Consider the following 17,569-nt stretch of genomic DNA (forward strand, 5'->3'; position numbering starts at 1 on the left):
TCCAACCTTTTTAAGATCTATTCAAGATGAAATCTTTACAAAAAAAAATCTTTTTGAGATTTTTCAAGATTTTTTCAAGGTCTTTTCAAGTCCTCCTCCAACCTTTTTAAGATCTATTCAAGATGAAATCTTTACAAAAAAAAATCTTTTTGAGATTTTTCAAGATTTTTTCAAGGTCTTTTCAAGTCCTCCTCCAACCTTTTTAAGATCTATTCAAGATGAAATCTTTACAAAAAAAAATCTTTTTGAGATATTTCAAGATCTTTTGAATGTTTTTTCAAGACCTCCTCAAGACCCTTTTCAAGATCTTTTCAATTCCTTTTAGAGATCTTTTCGAGATCCTCACAAAATCTTCATGATCTTTTTAACATCTTTATGAGATCTTTACCAGATTTTCACAAGATCTTTTACTTTTTCAAGATCTTTTTGGGAATCTTAAAAAAAGATGCAGGATCTTTTTGAAAAGATCCTCACAAGTTTACAAAATCTATTCAGTCTTTACAAAAATTGTTTAAGATCTTTTCTAGATATTTTCAGGATTTTTTATTTATTTATTTATTTGGGTTTTTTTTTCAAGATCTTGAAGAGATCTTGGCAAAATCTTCATTAAATCTTCCCAAAAACTTTCAAGATGTTTTTTCAAGATCTTCACAGAATCTTACCAAGACCTTTACACGATCTTCACAAGATCTTTACGAAAACCTTTGGAGATTTTCAAGAGATCATCACAAGAGCTTACCAAGATCCTTAAGAGATCTTAGTGACATTTTCATTAGATTTCTTCAAGGTCTTTTTTTTGAGCCTTATAAGACTTACTGAGATCATTGATCACGTAAGCATTTCTGGACCGCTTCATGGCACATTGAAGGGGAGGATTTCAAACACCAGGGTCTGCTCATAGTTCCCCCTCAAGCCTCCAGAAGGCTGGCCAATCAGAGGGTAGCTGTTTTTATTATGTAGTGACTGGTAGCTGCATAAAAACTGATTTAACTCATTTGATTAAAGAGTGTGACTACATGCTCACCTTAACACCAGCTCTGTGCCTCCTTCCACATTTATTACAAGTTAGCTTTCAGTTAGCATTTCTGACACACTGTTTGCCATTGTTGTTTAAAAAGTGTCTCTAGAAATCACTGGGTGGCATCACTGAGACTTTTACCGTGTTTTTTCTGTATCATGGTTCCAGTTTTGGAGGAGCATCCTCAGAGATATGAACAGTCTCCTTGAAATGACCTGTGCTACAGCTCCAGAACATGAGCATGTACTGACGTGTCTTTCCTAGAGTGAGGTTCACTCCTTGTCTCCTTGATCTGACTGCGTTATAAATTTGTGGGCCACTTCCCTAATACTGGCATGAAGAAGAGACGGTGTTCAATGAAGAAGAGGAGATCCAATGGCAGCTTCAGTCCAACATCTTTATTTGAAGTTCACACAACGATGGCACACAGACAAAAACCCTCCTCTCCTCTCTCCTAAACCTGATGTCCTAGCTCCCTTTATACTGCTGGAGCGTCTCTGAACGCATGCAACTAACCATTTATGGTAAACAGACTCTGTGTCTGTAGCTTGTTTTTCTGTAACATGTAGTTGCTGGGCAAGACACCTTGGTCAAAACAGCTGTGGGTGCTAAATCTTTCAATCCTGGTGAAATGAAGAGTCATCTCAAGTACACAGCTAGGCTATACTTGTCAAAGGGTCAAAGGTTGGCTCCTGCAGGCCCCTGGACCTCTGCAGGCTGCTCTACAGCTCACTCTAAATGAATCCACTCAGAATGAATCCTCAACATTTCCCCCGTTTCGTGATGTGACATCACGACAATCTAAAACTAAGACTAGGGGTACATTCTAAATCTATAACATTACTTTACTCGTGCATAAATATAGTATAAGAGGCTAACATAAAGACAGCATCATTACCATTAACGTTGTCAAAATCAGCTAGGCTTAAAACACTGCACATCTACATAGATAGTCAGGTGGGGCAGTCCCACTCTGTCACTGAAGTCAACTTCTGCTGGGGCACTCCCAGACAGAGGCACATTTCTTGGATAACAAACATTCACAAAACATTCAATCTTTATTAACAGCATATTTGTGTACTGCAACTGTATGAAAGGCATTATGAAGCATTAAACAGTAAATTTCAGTTCCTGTAGGATCACGTTGATTCTGGATCAGTCTCAGAGTTGTGTTGCAAGGCGGTCGCTCGTGGTTCCTGTAAACTGAAAGAGGTTATTCTTTATTCTACTGGTGCTGGAGACTCTCTTCTGTCAGATGTTTCAGACGTCACCCATGGGTATTACTGGTCCTGTGGAGACTTAATCATGTTAGCTGAGACAAACATTATTGCTATTATACCTAAGGATTTATTATTTGCAGGTCTACTGAAAAAATGATTAATGCGCTATGCAATAAAGATATTTAAAACTGCAACTTCAAATATTATTCCTTAACCAAATAGATACTGATGGGTCAGCCAAAAAGAACAAAAGAAGAGAAGCCACCTCTGTCCAACCCACAAAGGGCCGTCGGAACAGGGTTCTCCTCTCTGCCAAATATAAACTAAAAACCCTAAACAACAGAAATAAAGCCGCGAAAACTGGACTACCGGTCCCATCAGAAATAAAGAAGAGTGACATTAAAAGTACTACATGTGATTACAAACTCAAGTCTACTAACTTCTCAACTGTTGCTATATCTAGAATAAGTAGAGCTGCAACCCTTCACCTCTTACATCTATTTTGGGTGCTGAGTGGTCAAACCTGCTGAAAGATAAACACAAGATGAGTGAATATGGTCAAACTGAAAAGCAAAAAGGGCATTATATCATACATTTTTCAACCACTTTTATGATAAAGCTTAACTTTATTTACAAGCTTATGTCGTCTGAATCCGAGTCTGGTACAGCTGGCTCTATAAAGTTGTTCATGTCAGTGAAATACACAGAATTATCGATATGCACTGGTAATTGTCCTATGGTTTTTGTTGCACGGTTGATCATTAACTTAATAAGAGGCCTTTTCTTTAGTCAGTTGTCTACTACCCGTTATCATGAGAGGCTGTGTTTTCCCTTTTCCTTTTTTCCGCAAGTCTTCGTGATCGACGGTTAGGTTCAGGGATGGGATTGTCTTCCTTGCGTCTTTCTGTAGTTTTTGTCTGCGCTTGATTCTGTGGTGCAGTTGCTTCGTTCTTGTCCAATCCAGGCTGTGGTTCTTCCACATCCGTTGGGTCATTTGCACGGCAACAATGGTTGAGATGAAACCAGTTGGTCTTTCCTTTGACCTTAAGGGCTGTCGGTGTTGTCAGGATGACTTCAAACGGGCCTTCCCGTCTTGGCTGATCCCATTTCCTTTTGAATACTTTCACATACACCCAGTCACCGGGTGTCACTGTTTGCAGTTCTGGTTGGATCTCTGTCTTTCGGTCTTCGGCAGTTGCCTTGGTCTGTTGAAAGATAACTTTGTGTATTTCAGTTAGATGTTGCAGATAGATCATGAGATTTGTTTCACATTCTCTTGAAGAAAGTCTAGCACCTGGTCCTTCTAAATGAGGCATTGGCATTGGCCTCCCCATCACCATTTCATGCGGTGTTAGATGTGTTACTCGGTTAGTCTGAGATCTCATGTGCATCAGAGCAAGTGGCAAAGCATCCATCCAGTTTAGCTTATTGTTACTGTCTGCTTTAATCTTTGCCAGCTTAGATTTTAGTGTTCCATTCGCTCGTTCAACCATTCCTTGAGATTGAGGATGATAAATACAACCAAACTTTTGCTTAATCCCTAGCATTTCTAATGAACTTTTCAGCACTTTTGACACAAAAGCAGGACCATTATCTGAGCTAATAGTGTCTGGAAATCCAAACCTTGGAAAAACTTCCTTACACAGAAATTTGGCTGTGGATCTAGCATCTGGACCTCTTGTTGGAAAAGCTTCTATCCATCTGCTAAATCGGTCAATTACCACAAGAAGGTATCTGTAGCCTCTTATCCTTTCTGTCATGTCTATGTGATCCAGCACTAGATGTCTAAATGGGCCATCTGGGGTTGGGATGTGAGCTATCGGGGCTGAGAGAGTTTTTCGGACGTTAAATTGGGCACACACTTTACACTCTTTTAATGCTTTGTCCACCATACTGGCCATATAAGGGGACCACCAAACAGTCTTGAGTTTTCTTAGTATTTCTTGTCTTGCACAGTGGTCTTGACCATGCGCCTCTTTTATGGCACTATGCAAAAGTCCAGTTGGGATTACAAACTGTCCATGAGGCCCTCGCCACAAGTCTAAATGTGGTCCATCATCAGAACACTGTTTAGCTCCTTTATTCTGCCACACATTGTGCTCAAAAACGCCAGCTTGACGTTGTGCTTCTATCAAAGAAGAGATTGAAGTGAGAGGCTGAAAGTCATCATTAGAGAGTAACGGTCCCATACAAGATGCAGTTGCCGCTCGTCTAGCTGCTACATCAGCTTCATTGTTTCCTTTTGCTACAAGAGAATTGGGTCTTTGGTGGGCTGGGCATTTAATAATTGCTAAGGCTGATGGTAGGTGAATAGAATCTAACAAGGCTGCAATATCAGTTCCATGAGTTACTTTTGTGCCATCTGTTTTTGTAAAACCTCTTTGTTGCCAAATTTTGCCATTAATGTGACATACTCCATATGCATATGCTGAGTCAGTATACACATTAAGTCTTTTTCCTTCAGCTAATTGGCAGGCTGCAGTCAATGCCTTAATCTCTGCTAATTGAGCCGAACATGGTTGTGGGAGTTGTTCTGCTTGTATCTCAGTGAAAGAATTATCAGGGTTTAACTGTATTATCGCATAGCCAGCATGATAGCCTTTATCATCTCTGGAACAGGATCCATCAACAAAATAAGTCAGATCGGCCGTTATCGGTTGATTATGCATGTCTTCACGGGGCTTCATAAAGGTCTCTGTTTTCTGGACACAGTCATGAGGGGTTCCTTGTTCTGGCAATACCATCCGAGTAGCTGGGTTAACAGTATTACATCTCTGAATAGTCAGTTCTGGTGCCGAAAGAATTACTTCATATCCAGTCCTTCTTGCTTGGGTTAGAACAAACCGTGGACTCGTAAGCAACGCATGTAATTGATGAGAGGTATACAAAGTTACAGGGTATCCCATTGTTATCGATGAGGCCTTCTGAAATGCAAAAGCAGCTGCCGCTAGTCCTTGATAGCAGGGAGGTAGTCCTGCCTCAACATTGTCCAACTTAGTACTATAATAAGCCAAGGGTTGCTTACCATTTGGGGTCTGTTGCATTAACATTGCACACGCATATCCTGCTCGGTCTGCTACATATAAAAGAAAAGGTTTACTGTAGTCAGGATTACCCAGAGCTGGAGCAGTCATCAAATCATGTTTCAGTGCTTCAAAACTTTGGTCTGCTTGGTCATTCCATAGCAATTCAGCGTTCTTGTCTGTTTGTCCCGCTGCTCGAATTAGAGCTCTCAACGGGGCAGCTTTTATGGCATAATCACAAATCCACATTCTGCTGTATCCAGTCATTCCTAGAAAAGACAACATTTGCCCTACAGTTTGTGGCTTTGGTGCTTTTTGAATGGCTTCAATGTGAGAGGTAGCAATTTTCCTCTGATTTCCACTTAGTTTTCTCCCTAGGTATTCTACTTCGGTTCGACAAAACTGGAGTTTCTCTTTACTGACTTTGTGTCCTCCGTAGGCTAACGCACTTAGGACTGCAACAGAATCTTTTTCACACTGCTCTTTAGTGGGGCTAGCAATCAGAATGTCATCCATATACTGAATGATGGTGCTTGGGACATCTAAGTGGTGCAAATCTTTAGCTAAAACTCTGTTAAATATGGATGGACTGTCTACAAAACCTTGAGGCAAGCGAGTGTAAGTGTATTGCTGACCTTGAAAAGTAAATGCAAACAAATACTGAGATTCGGAATGTATAGGCACACTGAAAAAAGCAGAGCATAGATCTATCACTGTGTACCACTTGGCATCAGGTGGGATGTTTGACAAGAGTGTATGCGGATCAGGTACCACAGGAATTTCAGCATCCACTATGGAGTTGATAACTCGCAGGTCATGTACAAGACGATAATCAGAAGAATTTGGCTTTTGGATTGGATAAATTGGAGTATTACAGGGACTATTAGTTTTATACAAGATTCCCGCACTTATCAAGCCCTCAATTGTACGCTTGATTCCTTCGACAGCCTTTTGTGCTAGGGGATATTGATGCTTGTATGGTAAGGTGATGTTTGATTTCAGCTTTACTTGAATGGGCTCAACAGACTTCAATAAGCCTATATCTGTTTTGTGTTGTGACCATACTTGCGTTGGTACCTGTTGTAGTGCTATCTTATCCTCTTCAGAAAGTGGCAATACCTTGGGGGTTGTACTAGCTAACAGAACTTTCCTTGCCTGTCCCTCATCTTTTGTTGTCAGTGATAATCTAAGGAACTGTTTATCAGGTGATGCATGCAAGAATCTATTCCTAGTGGGTTGCCAATTGCGAACCTGCAAAGCGGCTTTCATCATAGGGCCTAAATCTTTAGACTGATAACCTTTTGCTACCAAGAGTGCTATGTGTGGTGCAGAATGTGACACTAGAAAACAAGATTGCAATTCAGGCGGGAGTGATACAAATGCAGCAACTCCTTGTGGACCAATGTAAATGTCTTTTATCTCCAAACTGTATGGCTTGTTCTTAATCACTTTTTGCCAGCATGCGTCATAATCCTCTTGATCTTGGCCGTTGTCATACATGAGAGTGCAGTGTAAGGGTGAAGCAGGCTCAGTGACTTCTTTATATTCGTTCTGTATCCTCTGTTTCCACTGGTTCCATTTTTTCTTTAGGTTGGACATGTCTTTCAATTGTAGCCAATACACAGCATCCTTTGTCATGGCAATTTGGTGTTCTGACGCTTGAGATAACATCATGGTGGGTGGAGGTTGATGAGATTCTGGGGGTAGATCCAGCCAGATTCCATCTGGGGTACACATCACTTTGGCCTTTAATGAACATAAAATGTCTCTTCCTAATAAATTCACTGGCGTTTGGTTAGAGTACAGTAAAGGTGCAACAACAGTTCGTCCTGCTATCAACATAGGCACTGGTTTAGTTAGGGGGATGATTTGGGTTTTCCCAGAGAATCCTACAGTCTTTATCGAAGATCCAGAAAGAGGCAGTACGGTACCACTACTCTTGATGCAAGAATACGTCGCTCCTGTATCGATCATAAAAGTATATTCCTTCTCTTGAATTTTAACTGTTATTGTTGGTTCATCACGAGGTTGTGACGATATAGCTGGTGCTATTCTTTCCCCCTCAGGATTCTCTAGGCACCTCTATTGCCAATTTCTCACAGGCCCCTGCCAAGGGTTCGTGGGACAATCTCTGCGTTGGTGGCCCGTCTGACCACATCCCCAACACATACTTCTGTCATCAGGATTTGAATTTGGGTTCATAGGAGGTCGAATTTGGTTTCTGGGTTGTATTGGGCGGTTCCCCAACTGAGGTCGTCGGATTGGACCTTTCCATGGCTCAACGTGTTCTCTTGGACATTCGTGGTGTGGCTCTGAACGTTCAACATGTACATGAACAATAGGTGGCAATGGCGCTGGTATCGGTGCTACTTGACTGTTACTTGTTATCGGTGGTTGGGTTGGCACTTGGATATGCTGTTGTGTTGTTGGCAAGGCAACAGGGAATTGAAGAGCGGTTTCCACACTGGTCTGGGCGTTGGGTTGTTCCATTGTCAATACTGGGGTTTGAGTTTTTCCTTTTTCCTTCTTATGTCTGGCACTCAGTTCATTTAGCTGCAGCTGTGTCAGCTTGTTGGCTAATGATCTATTAGCATCTTCTTCCTTTTGCTGTTCTCTTCGCACATTTTCAACATGGTGGATGATGTGTTCTGTAAATAGCGGCCAATCCATTTTCATGAGTCCAACCACGTTTTCCAGGCGCTTCTGTACTTCCAGAGGCATAGCTTTCTTTACCATAACTTTGAACAGGCTCTCAGTTGTGCTGTTGGCATTCCATGCTCCTCCGGTTTCTTCTCTCCATTTCCGTTGGAAGGCATGCAGGAACTTTGCAGGGCACTCGTCTGCTTTCAGCATCTCTCCTTCTAACTTGGACGGATCCATTTTCTCTGGATAATGCTTGCGTAGCTCAGCCCATATCTGATTGCGATGTCCATTAAAGCCAACATGGTCTGCCTTGTTTCCTTGGATCAGTATCTGTAATCCTGCCTTTTCAAGAAGCTCCTCAGCAACATGTTTTCCAATAATATGCATGAGCAATGCTTTAATGTCTCCCAAAGCCAATGTTGTTCCTGCCGTACTTTCTTCCAAAGCCGTAATCCATTTATTTGCTCCTTCAGTAAGATCCGGTAGTCGGCCAGCAAGGCCTATCATATCACAGAAAGACCATGGTATGTATTGTGGCTGCTTATTCGGCTTTACCAGCAGGGGACACATGCTGAAGTCCTCTTGTGGTGTGATTGCTCTTGATTCGCCAAGATTGAAGAACGGGTTGGTAGGGTGAAGCGTTTTCCCACTTCGAAGGGTCATTCCAAGTCTTTCATGGACACGTGGTTCCTCCGTTAATCCTTCAGATTGTTGGCTGGTCTCATGCTGTGGTATGGGGTCTTCCTCCTGGATTTGTAGTCGTTGTAGAGTATCATTCATATTGTCCATCTGCTCCCGTAGCTGGGTCATATAGTTGTCTTTGTTTGATGTCATGGTTCCAGACAGCTGTACGGTAACAAGCTTTGGACTGGTATTTTCGGGTGGATGCCGCGGTGTCAGCTGCTTCAGACTATTGATGATTTCATCTGCCATTTCCTCCACATGTGCTAATCGCTGATCCATTTGGCTCTGGTTTTTGTAGTCTTCTTCCAGGAGATTCTGTAATGATGGAGTTCGGGTTAATGGTTCTTCCCGCTGGCGTCGAGCTGAGGGAGTAGACTGTTGATGCTTGGCTGCAGTTCGCTGTTTTTCCTTACACATCTCCTCATATTCCAGCTGCTCCAGTCTGCGACGTAGCTCTTTTTGTTTTTCTTCATGTCTTTCAATCTCAGCATATTGTCTCCGGTTCGCTTCTGATTCTGATGTTCCTTGGCTAGTCATGCCACTGATTGGGGTACCATTAATGCTCTCAGCATTGGTGCGATCACGGCACACACTCTCTGCGATGGTACAACCGCTAAGATTGCTTCTTGTCTCCTCTTTTTCTTCCTCTTCAAGTTGCTGTTCCATGGCCAAGGTAAACTTTCCTTTTAACTCTCCTTTAATAGTTCCCTGGAGCTGGCTTTTCTCAGAGATAATCGGGTATATTCCTTGCACTGCTGTGTTAGGTGGATAGGGCGGTGGTTCATTTCTCCATTCAGGAGCTGTTGGGTGTCCTTCCTTTGCCTCTAACTGTGTTGACTGTTGTTTTGCTTTCTCAGCACCTTTGGTCAGCAGTCCTTGTTCTTTTCCCATAACTGACATTTGAGCTGCTTTTCCACGCCTTTGCGCTTCTATCTTAAACCAATTTAAAACTTCTCGTTCACGAGAGCGCATGCCTATCCGCTTATAAGATGTATCTCTAGCTTTATGGTGTTTAATATTGTGTTCAATTTCATCACAACAAGCCGTCATGAAGGTTCCTTCTTTTGGCCACTGGAATCGACCTGTAGTGCGCTTATGCCATTTCTTCATGCAAATTCTAATTTGCTTTTCATGATCAGGCTGCTGGCTGATTACCTGCTCCAAGGGCGTCGATGCTCCAATTCCTTTTGTGACTTTTGCTCCCATGATGCACTTCTTTTTTTTTTTTTTTTTTTTTTTTTAACCAATTTCTGGAATTAATTTAACAACTTTTTAATAAACCAACTAATCAAGCAATCAATAGATAAAGCAATCAATCAATCAAGTTATCAATCGATGACTCAATCAATCAATCAATCAAGCAATCAATGGATGAATAAATCAACCAAACAATCCATTCAACCAACTCATCAATTAATCAATCAATTCAACCATTCATTTAACTAATGAATCAGTCAATGAATTAACTTGTTTAATCTGTAATTGCTTTCTTTTAGTCTAATTATTCTAGTAGCACTTATTTATTAATTTTATTTTCCTTTATTAATTTGTGTTTATCATTGATGCCTATAGTTACAAATTAAGTGTGTTTAGCAATAGCTTAAAGGGGGATCACAACTTCAGCCTGCAGAGAAAACTCCTCACTTCTTCACTGCACCCAGAGCTTTAAATAGACTGGTCAACTTTTTCTCCGTGCTCCTCTAGGGACACCTGATACACAGAGTTGTGGAATTTCAGAAATCTCATTCAGCTCTCAGCTAGTAGTGCTGTCAAGAATTTGCCTATGACGTCATCAGCTTCCCTACAGTCTCCGTTTTATTTTTAACACAAGCAAGAGGAAGACAGGCTATGCAGCGACGCTCCACTAGCAACAAGGGTTTACTTTAGACAGTCGGACAAGTTCAATGGCTCACCGTTTCAGAGATTTCAGGCTTTTACTTCTTTTATTAATCCAAGATTGATTAATGTTGCCAACAGGAACTCACATCTCCCACCAACACGCTCACTCGTATTGCAATGTTTTCCTGAGTTGATCCTGATTTCTTAACACAGTGAATGCTAAGTTACAGTGTCTTGCTAAGGTAAAACTTACTAAGTCCTTACTCCTAAAGACAGGCTCATGTTACATTAACGTCCTCTTTATCCTGAGAGGCTCATGGCATTCAGACACTTCCAAATAGATAGAGAGAAAGAGAGAAAGAAAGAAAGAAAGAAAGAAAGGAAGGAAGAAAAATAGAAAGAGAGAAAGGATAAGAAGGCACTAATTTTACTCTCAATGCTGTTTACTTCTAAAAATGCCCACCTCCTGTTATGGAGTCAGAAAAGTGGTTCATTCACTTACCAAAGCTGTATGAGCCTTGTAAGTTTATTTCACTGCCCCCCTTATCTTAACTGGGAGAGGAACAGGGTGCTCATTCCAAACATATCTCTCACACACACACACACACACACGGGTCCTGTTTCAGACTAGGTGCTATAATTCACTTGACACACGCTCACACTTCAGCAGCAGGTCAATCTTCATGCAGCCCACAAGACAGACAGACAACGGATTTCTGCGCAGTTCTATATGTATCCTTAAACATATGCCAAGTTTAACCTTAAACTTTATCTATCTATCGCCCACCACAGGAGCGAACATGAGCTCATAAAATACACTTTCTGTCCGTACAGACCTCAAGATGCATGCGATTCTTGAGCGGTAGCCACAGAACTTTAATCAAGAGATAATCTACCTAGAAAATCTCCCGTTGTCCACACCCAGGAACAACTTTATTAAGCCCCTTTGCCCGTACAGTCCTTAATCGCAATTAAGCGGTAACCGCAAAGTGCTAATTCTCTCTTACTCATAAAACAAAACACATGTGTGAAGCCCTTCAACACACGGATAACTCAGAGAGACAAGATTGCCCTTCTCAGTTACAGATCCCCTGGCCTGACCTCTGCAGTAAGATCACCCAGGCTAAACCTCCTATATGCGTTAAACACACATTTACCCAATATATTATTAAACATTCAACAAATGGCCATACATGTAATCATACACACAAGGACATCAGGTTATGTAGACTAAATATTAATATATTACAAACATATACATGCAGTTGGACTCAAGCTGCTTGAATCCCTCCTCCGTCTAGTTTATCCAAATATGCCAGGTTTGGTGTAAAATTAATTACTAGATTCTTATGCAAATTAATTACTAGATTCTTATGCAAAGTAATTACTAGGTTCTTTTAGAGTTAAGCCAAATCAGAACAGCTCAAATTTCCTCTATTTTGGGCAAGACTTCTGTCACCTTTTCCCAGACTCTTTTTACAAATTAATAGCAGAAAGAAAAGGTCTGCTTACCTTGAAATTTGGTGCGCTTTATCTGGGGAACTGGTGCAGATCTTGTCCGTCAGCTGCCTCCTGGCTTGGAGACCTCCTAGAAGACTTGAACTTTGAACTTTCTAATATGCTAGAAACTCTCCTGGCTGGCTCGCCACTTAATGACGTGTCTTTCCTAGAGTGAGGTTCACTCCTTGTCTCCTTGATCTGACTGCGTTATAAATTTGTGGGCCACTTCCCTAATACTGGCATGAAGAAGAGACGGTGTTCAATGAAGAAGAGGAGATCCAATGGCAGCTTCAGTCCAACATCTTTATTTGAAGTTCACACAACGATGGCACACAGACAAAAACCCTCCTCTCCTCTCTCCTAAACCTGATGTCCTAGCTCCCTTTATACTGCTGGAGCGTCTCTGAACGCATGCAACTAACCATTTATGGTAAACAGACTCTGTGTCTGTAGCTTGTTTTTCTGTAACATGTAGTTGCTGGGCAAGACACCTTGGTCAAAACAGCTGTGGGTGCTAAATCTTTCAATCCTGGTGAAATGAAGAGTCATCTCAAGTACACAGCTAGGCTATACTTGTCAAAGGGTCAAAGGTTGGCTCCTGCAGGCCCCTGGACCTCTGCAGGCTGCTCTACAGCTCACTCTAAATGAATCCACTCAGAATGAATCCTCAACAGTACTTCATATTACAAAGCTCTTAGACAGGTTTTATTACACACTGATCTCATATCGTGAACATAACCGGCTCTGGTTTTGTGTGTTTAGCATTAGCAAAGAGACTCACAGTCATGTTACTAAAAACTCAGAGTTAACCCTGCAGCTGCCGTGATAACCTTCACTGTGCAGGCCTCTGGTTGCTGAAGCTGAGGAATGTGACTGCTTTATCTCTCATGATAAAACCTGCAGTACACATGTGCTGCATCTCTGAAACACTCACATTCACATGGGAATCTGCGCGCAGCCTGCAGACTTGTACCTCCTGTCAAAGCGGTCCAAAGCTGAAATAAATCTCTGTAGCCTCTGTGGAAACGTTTCCAGCTGATGGATTCGTGCCAAGCAGAGAGGTGTTGTTGCCAGAAACAGTGATGATAATAATAAAAATTGCAGGGTAACAAGGTGAAGTCTACTGACTCTGAGCTGGTCAGAGGTTTCTGTGTTCAACAGACGTTAATCAAAACCTTACAGGGTTTTTCATTTTCATCTATTTTTAGTACCAAAAGTTTGTTTCATGTGAAAGTGAACGGTTTGAGCACCACAGGCATTTTTAGAGAGCTCTGTTGTTTTTATTACCATCTGACCAAATATCCAAACAACAAATTCTTCTGTTTTTTCTTATCTATTGTGCAACATGTTGAAGTGTGTGTGTGTTTTCTGCAGTGTTTAATTTTTGAAGCAGGTGGTCTGAGTTATGACTTTAATCTCTGGTCAATGTTTGGACTTTAACTGAATCCAGGACTCTTCAAATTGCAAAAATCCTGATGCATCATATTTTTGCATTTCACTTATTCCTCACTTTTGAAGCAAAGTCCATTGGAGAGGTGTGACTCATTAAACTGTTTGCGCATTTGTATTAAACAGATGTTAGACCTGCGAAGCCTCCACGCAGATCTCCTCATCGTAGCCGCCAGCAGCCCCGTCAGCCCGTCCTGCCCCGTCTGGAAAGAGAAGAGAACCACAGGAACCTCCTGCCTCAGCCCTCACCTGGAAGTAAGTCCAACATATATCCATCCTGTGTTTGCAGACTGCTCAAAAAGTCCCTTCTAAAAATGGCACCAGATCTTATCAATATCTTGCAAAGTCTTTACTGGTTCTTTGAAGATTTTTACAAGAACTTTTTAATGATTTCAAAAGATTTTTACCAGATCTTCATTAAATCTGAAGAAAAACTTTCCAGGATCTTTTTCAGATCTTACAAGATTTTTTCCAAAACTTTATAAGATCTTCAATAGAGATTTACATTCAGGAAATAGAGATTTACATTCAGGAAATCTGTACAAAAACGTTTCAAGATCTTTTTGAGATCTACTCTAAAACTTTTCAAGATCCCTATTAAACCTTTCAAAAATCTTGTCAAGACATTTTCAAGATCTTTTCTAAATCTTAAAGGATCATGAAATCTTTTTTAAGATTTAAAGATCCTTTCAAAATCTTTTTCCAGATCTTTTCCGGATCCTCTTCAGATATTTTCTTAGAACTTCTTGGGATCATTACAAGATCTTTTCATGATCTAAACTGATTTGATGAAATATAACCTCGGGATCTTTTGAGATCTTGTCGCGATCTTTTCTAGATCGTTAAATCTTCACACAATCTTTCCGAGATCCGTACAAGACCTTTTTTTCTGATCTTTTTGGGGTCTTTACAAGATCTTCGCAGAATCTTTATGGTTAATGGGAACTTTTCTTGATCTTTTTCAAGATCTTTCAAGATAATGGAATCATTTGGAAAAATCTTTCCTCGACCCTTTTGAGATCTTTTTCAGATATTTTCAAGAACATTACAAGATCGTTTTTGAATCTTTACAGAGTTAATGAAAACTTTCCATGATCTTTTCAAGATCTTTCAAGTTCATGACAGAAAACTTACCAAAAAATTTCAAGATCCTGTCATGAAAGAAAACTTTTTGCAATCTTTTCAGGATACTTCCAAGATCATTAATTTTTTAATAATTAATTAATTAATTAATTAATTAATTAATTAATTAATTAATTAATTAATATTTTTTTCAGTCATAGACATTATATTAGAGTATATCAGTGAGAACTATCATTTCAAGATCTTTACCAGATCCTTATGAAATGTTTAAAAATAACTATTTGAGATCTTTACAAGGTCTTCACAGGGTCTTTACGAGATGTTAACAGGATCCTAATGAGATCTTCATTAGATTTCTACAAGATCTTTACAAGATCTTTAAAAACTTACTGAGGTCATTGTTGAGGTCATCACATAAGCATGTCCTAACTGCTTTATGGCACATTGAATAGGAGGACCTCAAACACCAGGGTCTGCTCATAGTTCCTCCTCTGACAGGCCTCCAGAGGGCTGGCCAATCAGAGGAAAGGGTTTGTAGAGCTAAGAGTCCTTTAGAGACAGCAGCATAAACAAAGCATTTAGACAGAGGCTGAAATAAAGGTTTCCTAAAACACCAGAGAGAAAAAAATACAAAATTGTTTGTACTGTAAATCATGATAAGCAACTATTGGGGCACCAGAAGGACAGATTAAAGACTTTAAAAAGGACAATAACCCCTCTTTAACATTACTGTTTTTCTAACAGTCACTGATTGTAAATATTGATTCGTGAGAGTTTTGATCTTGTTTCTGTTTTGTTGATTGTGCAGAGCATTGTGGGAAATGTCCTCGTGTCAAAGGTCGAAGAGAACGTCAGAGACAGTACTGCAAAAAGGACTTTGGTGAGTGACCTACACCCCGAAAACTGACTCTGAAGCAACAATGTTTTTATCATTTGTGAATAAACTCTTCTAATTCTGTTTCCTGATAGTTTTCCGTGGCAGAGTCCTTGGGAAGCTGTACACAGGCGAAGAGACGCGATATGACATCCAGATCATCCACACGTACCGCAACAGCTTCCGACTGGAGCATCGGGAGTTCCTGTGGGTCCCTAACGTGTGTGACTGTCCGCACATGGAGGTGGGGCGGCAGTACATCCTGATGGTGCGTCGCCACATTAATTACGAGCACACACTGAACCGCATCCTGCTGGAGGAGGACAGCTACGTGGTGCCGTACAGACCCAAAGAGGACGAGCAGCTGCGGCCGCTCGAGAGACTCTGCAACAACAGAGGACCCAGACCACAGGGAGACCTGAGGGGCTGAGAGACGGACTGAGTGTGTGAGATGGAGAGTGTGTGGAGCTTATTCACTTCCAGTGTTTCATTTCTGATGAGCTCCTGGGACATGAGACCTGGATCATGGAGAGACGGTTTCACAGAATGAGAAAGACTCCACGTTTATTTAAAAGCCCCGAGCAGCTGACTGTACCACAGAGAGCACTTTAGGTGGAGGCTTCTGCCCACCTTTAAACACAAACCAAAGAGAAGAACATTGACTGAAATGACCTTTTGTTGTTGCTGTTTCCTCACAGTTCTTTTGTAATGTTTTGTAATGGTCTTTTTTTGTGTACGAGTGTAAACTAAAAGTTAAAATCCATCTCTTACGCTGCCTAAATATTCAGTCACACCATCCTCTTGGAAATATTTGGCCTAACTAATGAGAAAACAGCAAATTTAGGTCTTTAAAAAAACTCAAAGATTAAGTATTCTTCAACTGTAGTATCAGCTACTCAGAGAAACTCAAATTAAGGGATGATGTGTGGATTTTAATAAAATTGGCTGGTTCAGATTCTATTTTTGCACAACCTTAGGCTGATTATACACAATCCCTCTTATTTCCCAGTTCCAAAAAGGTTGACACTAAAAATCGATTTGAATTGATTTTTAAATGATGATATCACTGTCATGGCTACATAATTCTTACCAGTTGACTTACTGGTGATATCAGAATTAACAAAACAGTTCTCTTTGGAGTTAAGTCCAAACTTCAGCACGTTTCTCTCTGTGTTCATTGAAAAACGAAGTAGCTCCTGTCTGAAGTTTTTTTCCCTTAACCAGTACTGTATCACTGATAGGGATGGGTACCTTTCACATTTGAAACAATACAGTACCGATGCCCAGTACCTGGCAATAGGTACGGGTACTCAATGGTACCAAGTTTCGGTACTTTTTTGTGTTTATGTGGTAAAAGATTTCAATTTGTTTAATAATGAAATATAGAAAAAAATCAATTTAACAAATTTATTCTTCAATATATAACCTTGCAATGCTGCGTTTATGTCCAGCATGGAAAATCTCCTACTCTTCCACTCCCTTACAGTCACAAAAATGCATTTAGGTACCTAAACATGGTACCTTTTGGTTTTACATGAATCGATACCTGGTACTTTTGACAGAATTTGGTCGGTACCTATAAAAGTACCTAATTCGGTACCCATCCCTAATCACTGACAAAGCTCACACCACTGTTTGTGTGTTTGAGCATCGCTTCTCTGCCTATGACTACTCAGCCAATAACAATTCACCTACAACCAAGGAGGGAAGCTTGTGTTGTCCAAATAAGTGATAATGAATAAGTGCCAGGTTTTAGGCGTCACGGCATCTATCCAAGATTTAGGATCAGGATCCTTTCTGGATCTTTTTGCAATCTGTACATGATCTTTGCAGGATCTACTTTTTAAGATCTTTTGAAGTCCATGACAGGAAAATCTTTTTATAGATCTCTTCAAGATCCTTTCATGAAAGAAAACTTTTTGAGATCTTTTCAGGATCCCTTCAAGATCATGAAATTTGTTTAAGATGTCTCTCAAAATCTATCAGAAAACTCTATCAGAGTTTATCAGAGGGAGTTTATCGAGGTTTTTATAAGATCTTTCAAGTTCATGAAAGAAAACCTTTCAGAGACTTTATCGAGATCTTTTCAAGATCTTTTTCAATATCACTTTAGGATCTTTTCCAGATCCTAAAAAGGGCAGAGGAGCAGAAGAATTTCACTTTCAATTTTGCTCACTTTCCTAAAAAGGAAAGTGATAGAGGATGAGCTAAAGGCTAAAACATAAGCTAAGCTGTT

General features: G+C 40.5%; 1 protein-coding gene across 1 annotated transcript in view; it reads left to right on the plus strand.

Moving 5' to 3' along the window:
* adamtsl5 (ADAMTS like 5) overlaps positions 1–17,321 on the plus strand; it is a 63,241-nt gene extending 45,920 nt beyond the window's left edge. Inside the window, exons 11-13 of the mRNA XM_074665618.1 lie at positions 13,503–13,631; positions 15,268–15,339; positions 15,429–17,321. Of these exons, the coding sequence (XP_074521719.1) occupies positions 13,503–13,631; positions 15,268–15,339; positions 15,429–15,763 (536 nt within the window). The 3' untranslated portion in view covers positions 15,764–17,321. The remainder of the gene's footprint in view (positions 1–13,502; positions 13,632–15,267; positions 15,340–15,428) is intronic.
* Positions 17,322–17,569: the final 248 nt, after the last annotated feature.

This window comes from Halichoeres trimaculatus, unplaced genomic scaffold (assembly GCF_033239565.1).
Source record: "Halichoeres trimaculatus isolate MK-OKI-2021-1 unplaced genomic scaffold, fHalTri1.1 fHalTri1_scaffold_3, whole genome shotgun sequence".
Taxonomy (NCBI): domain Eukaryota; kingdom Metazoa; phylum Chordata; class Actinopteri; order Labriformes; family Labridae; genus Halichoeres; species Halichoeres trimaculatus.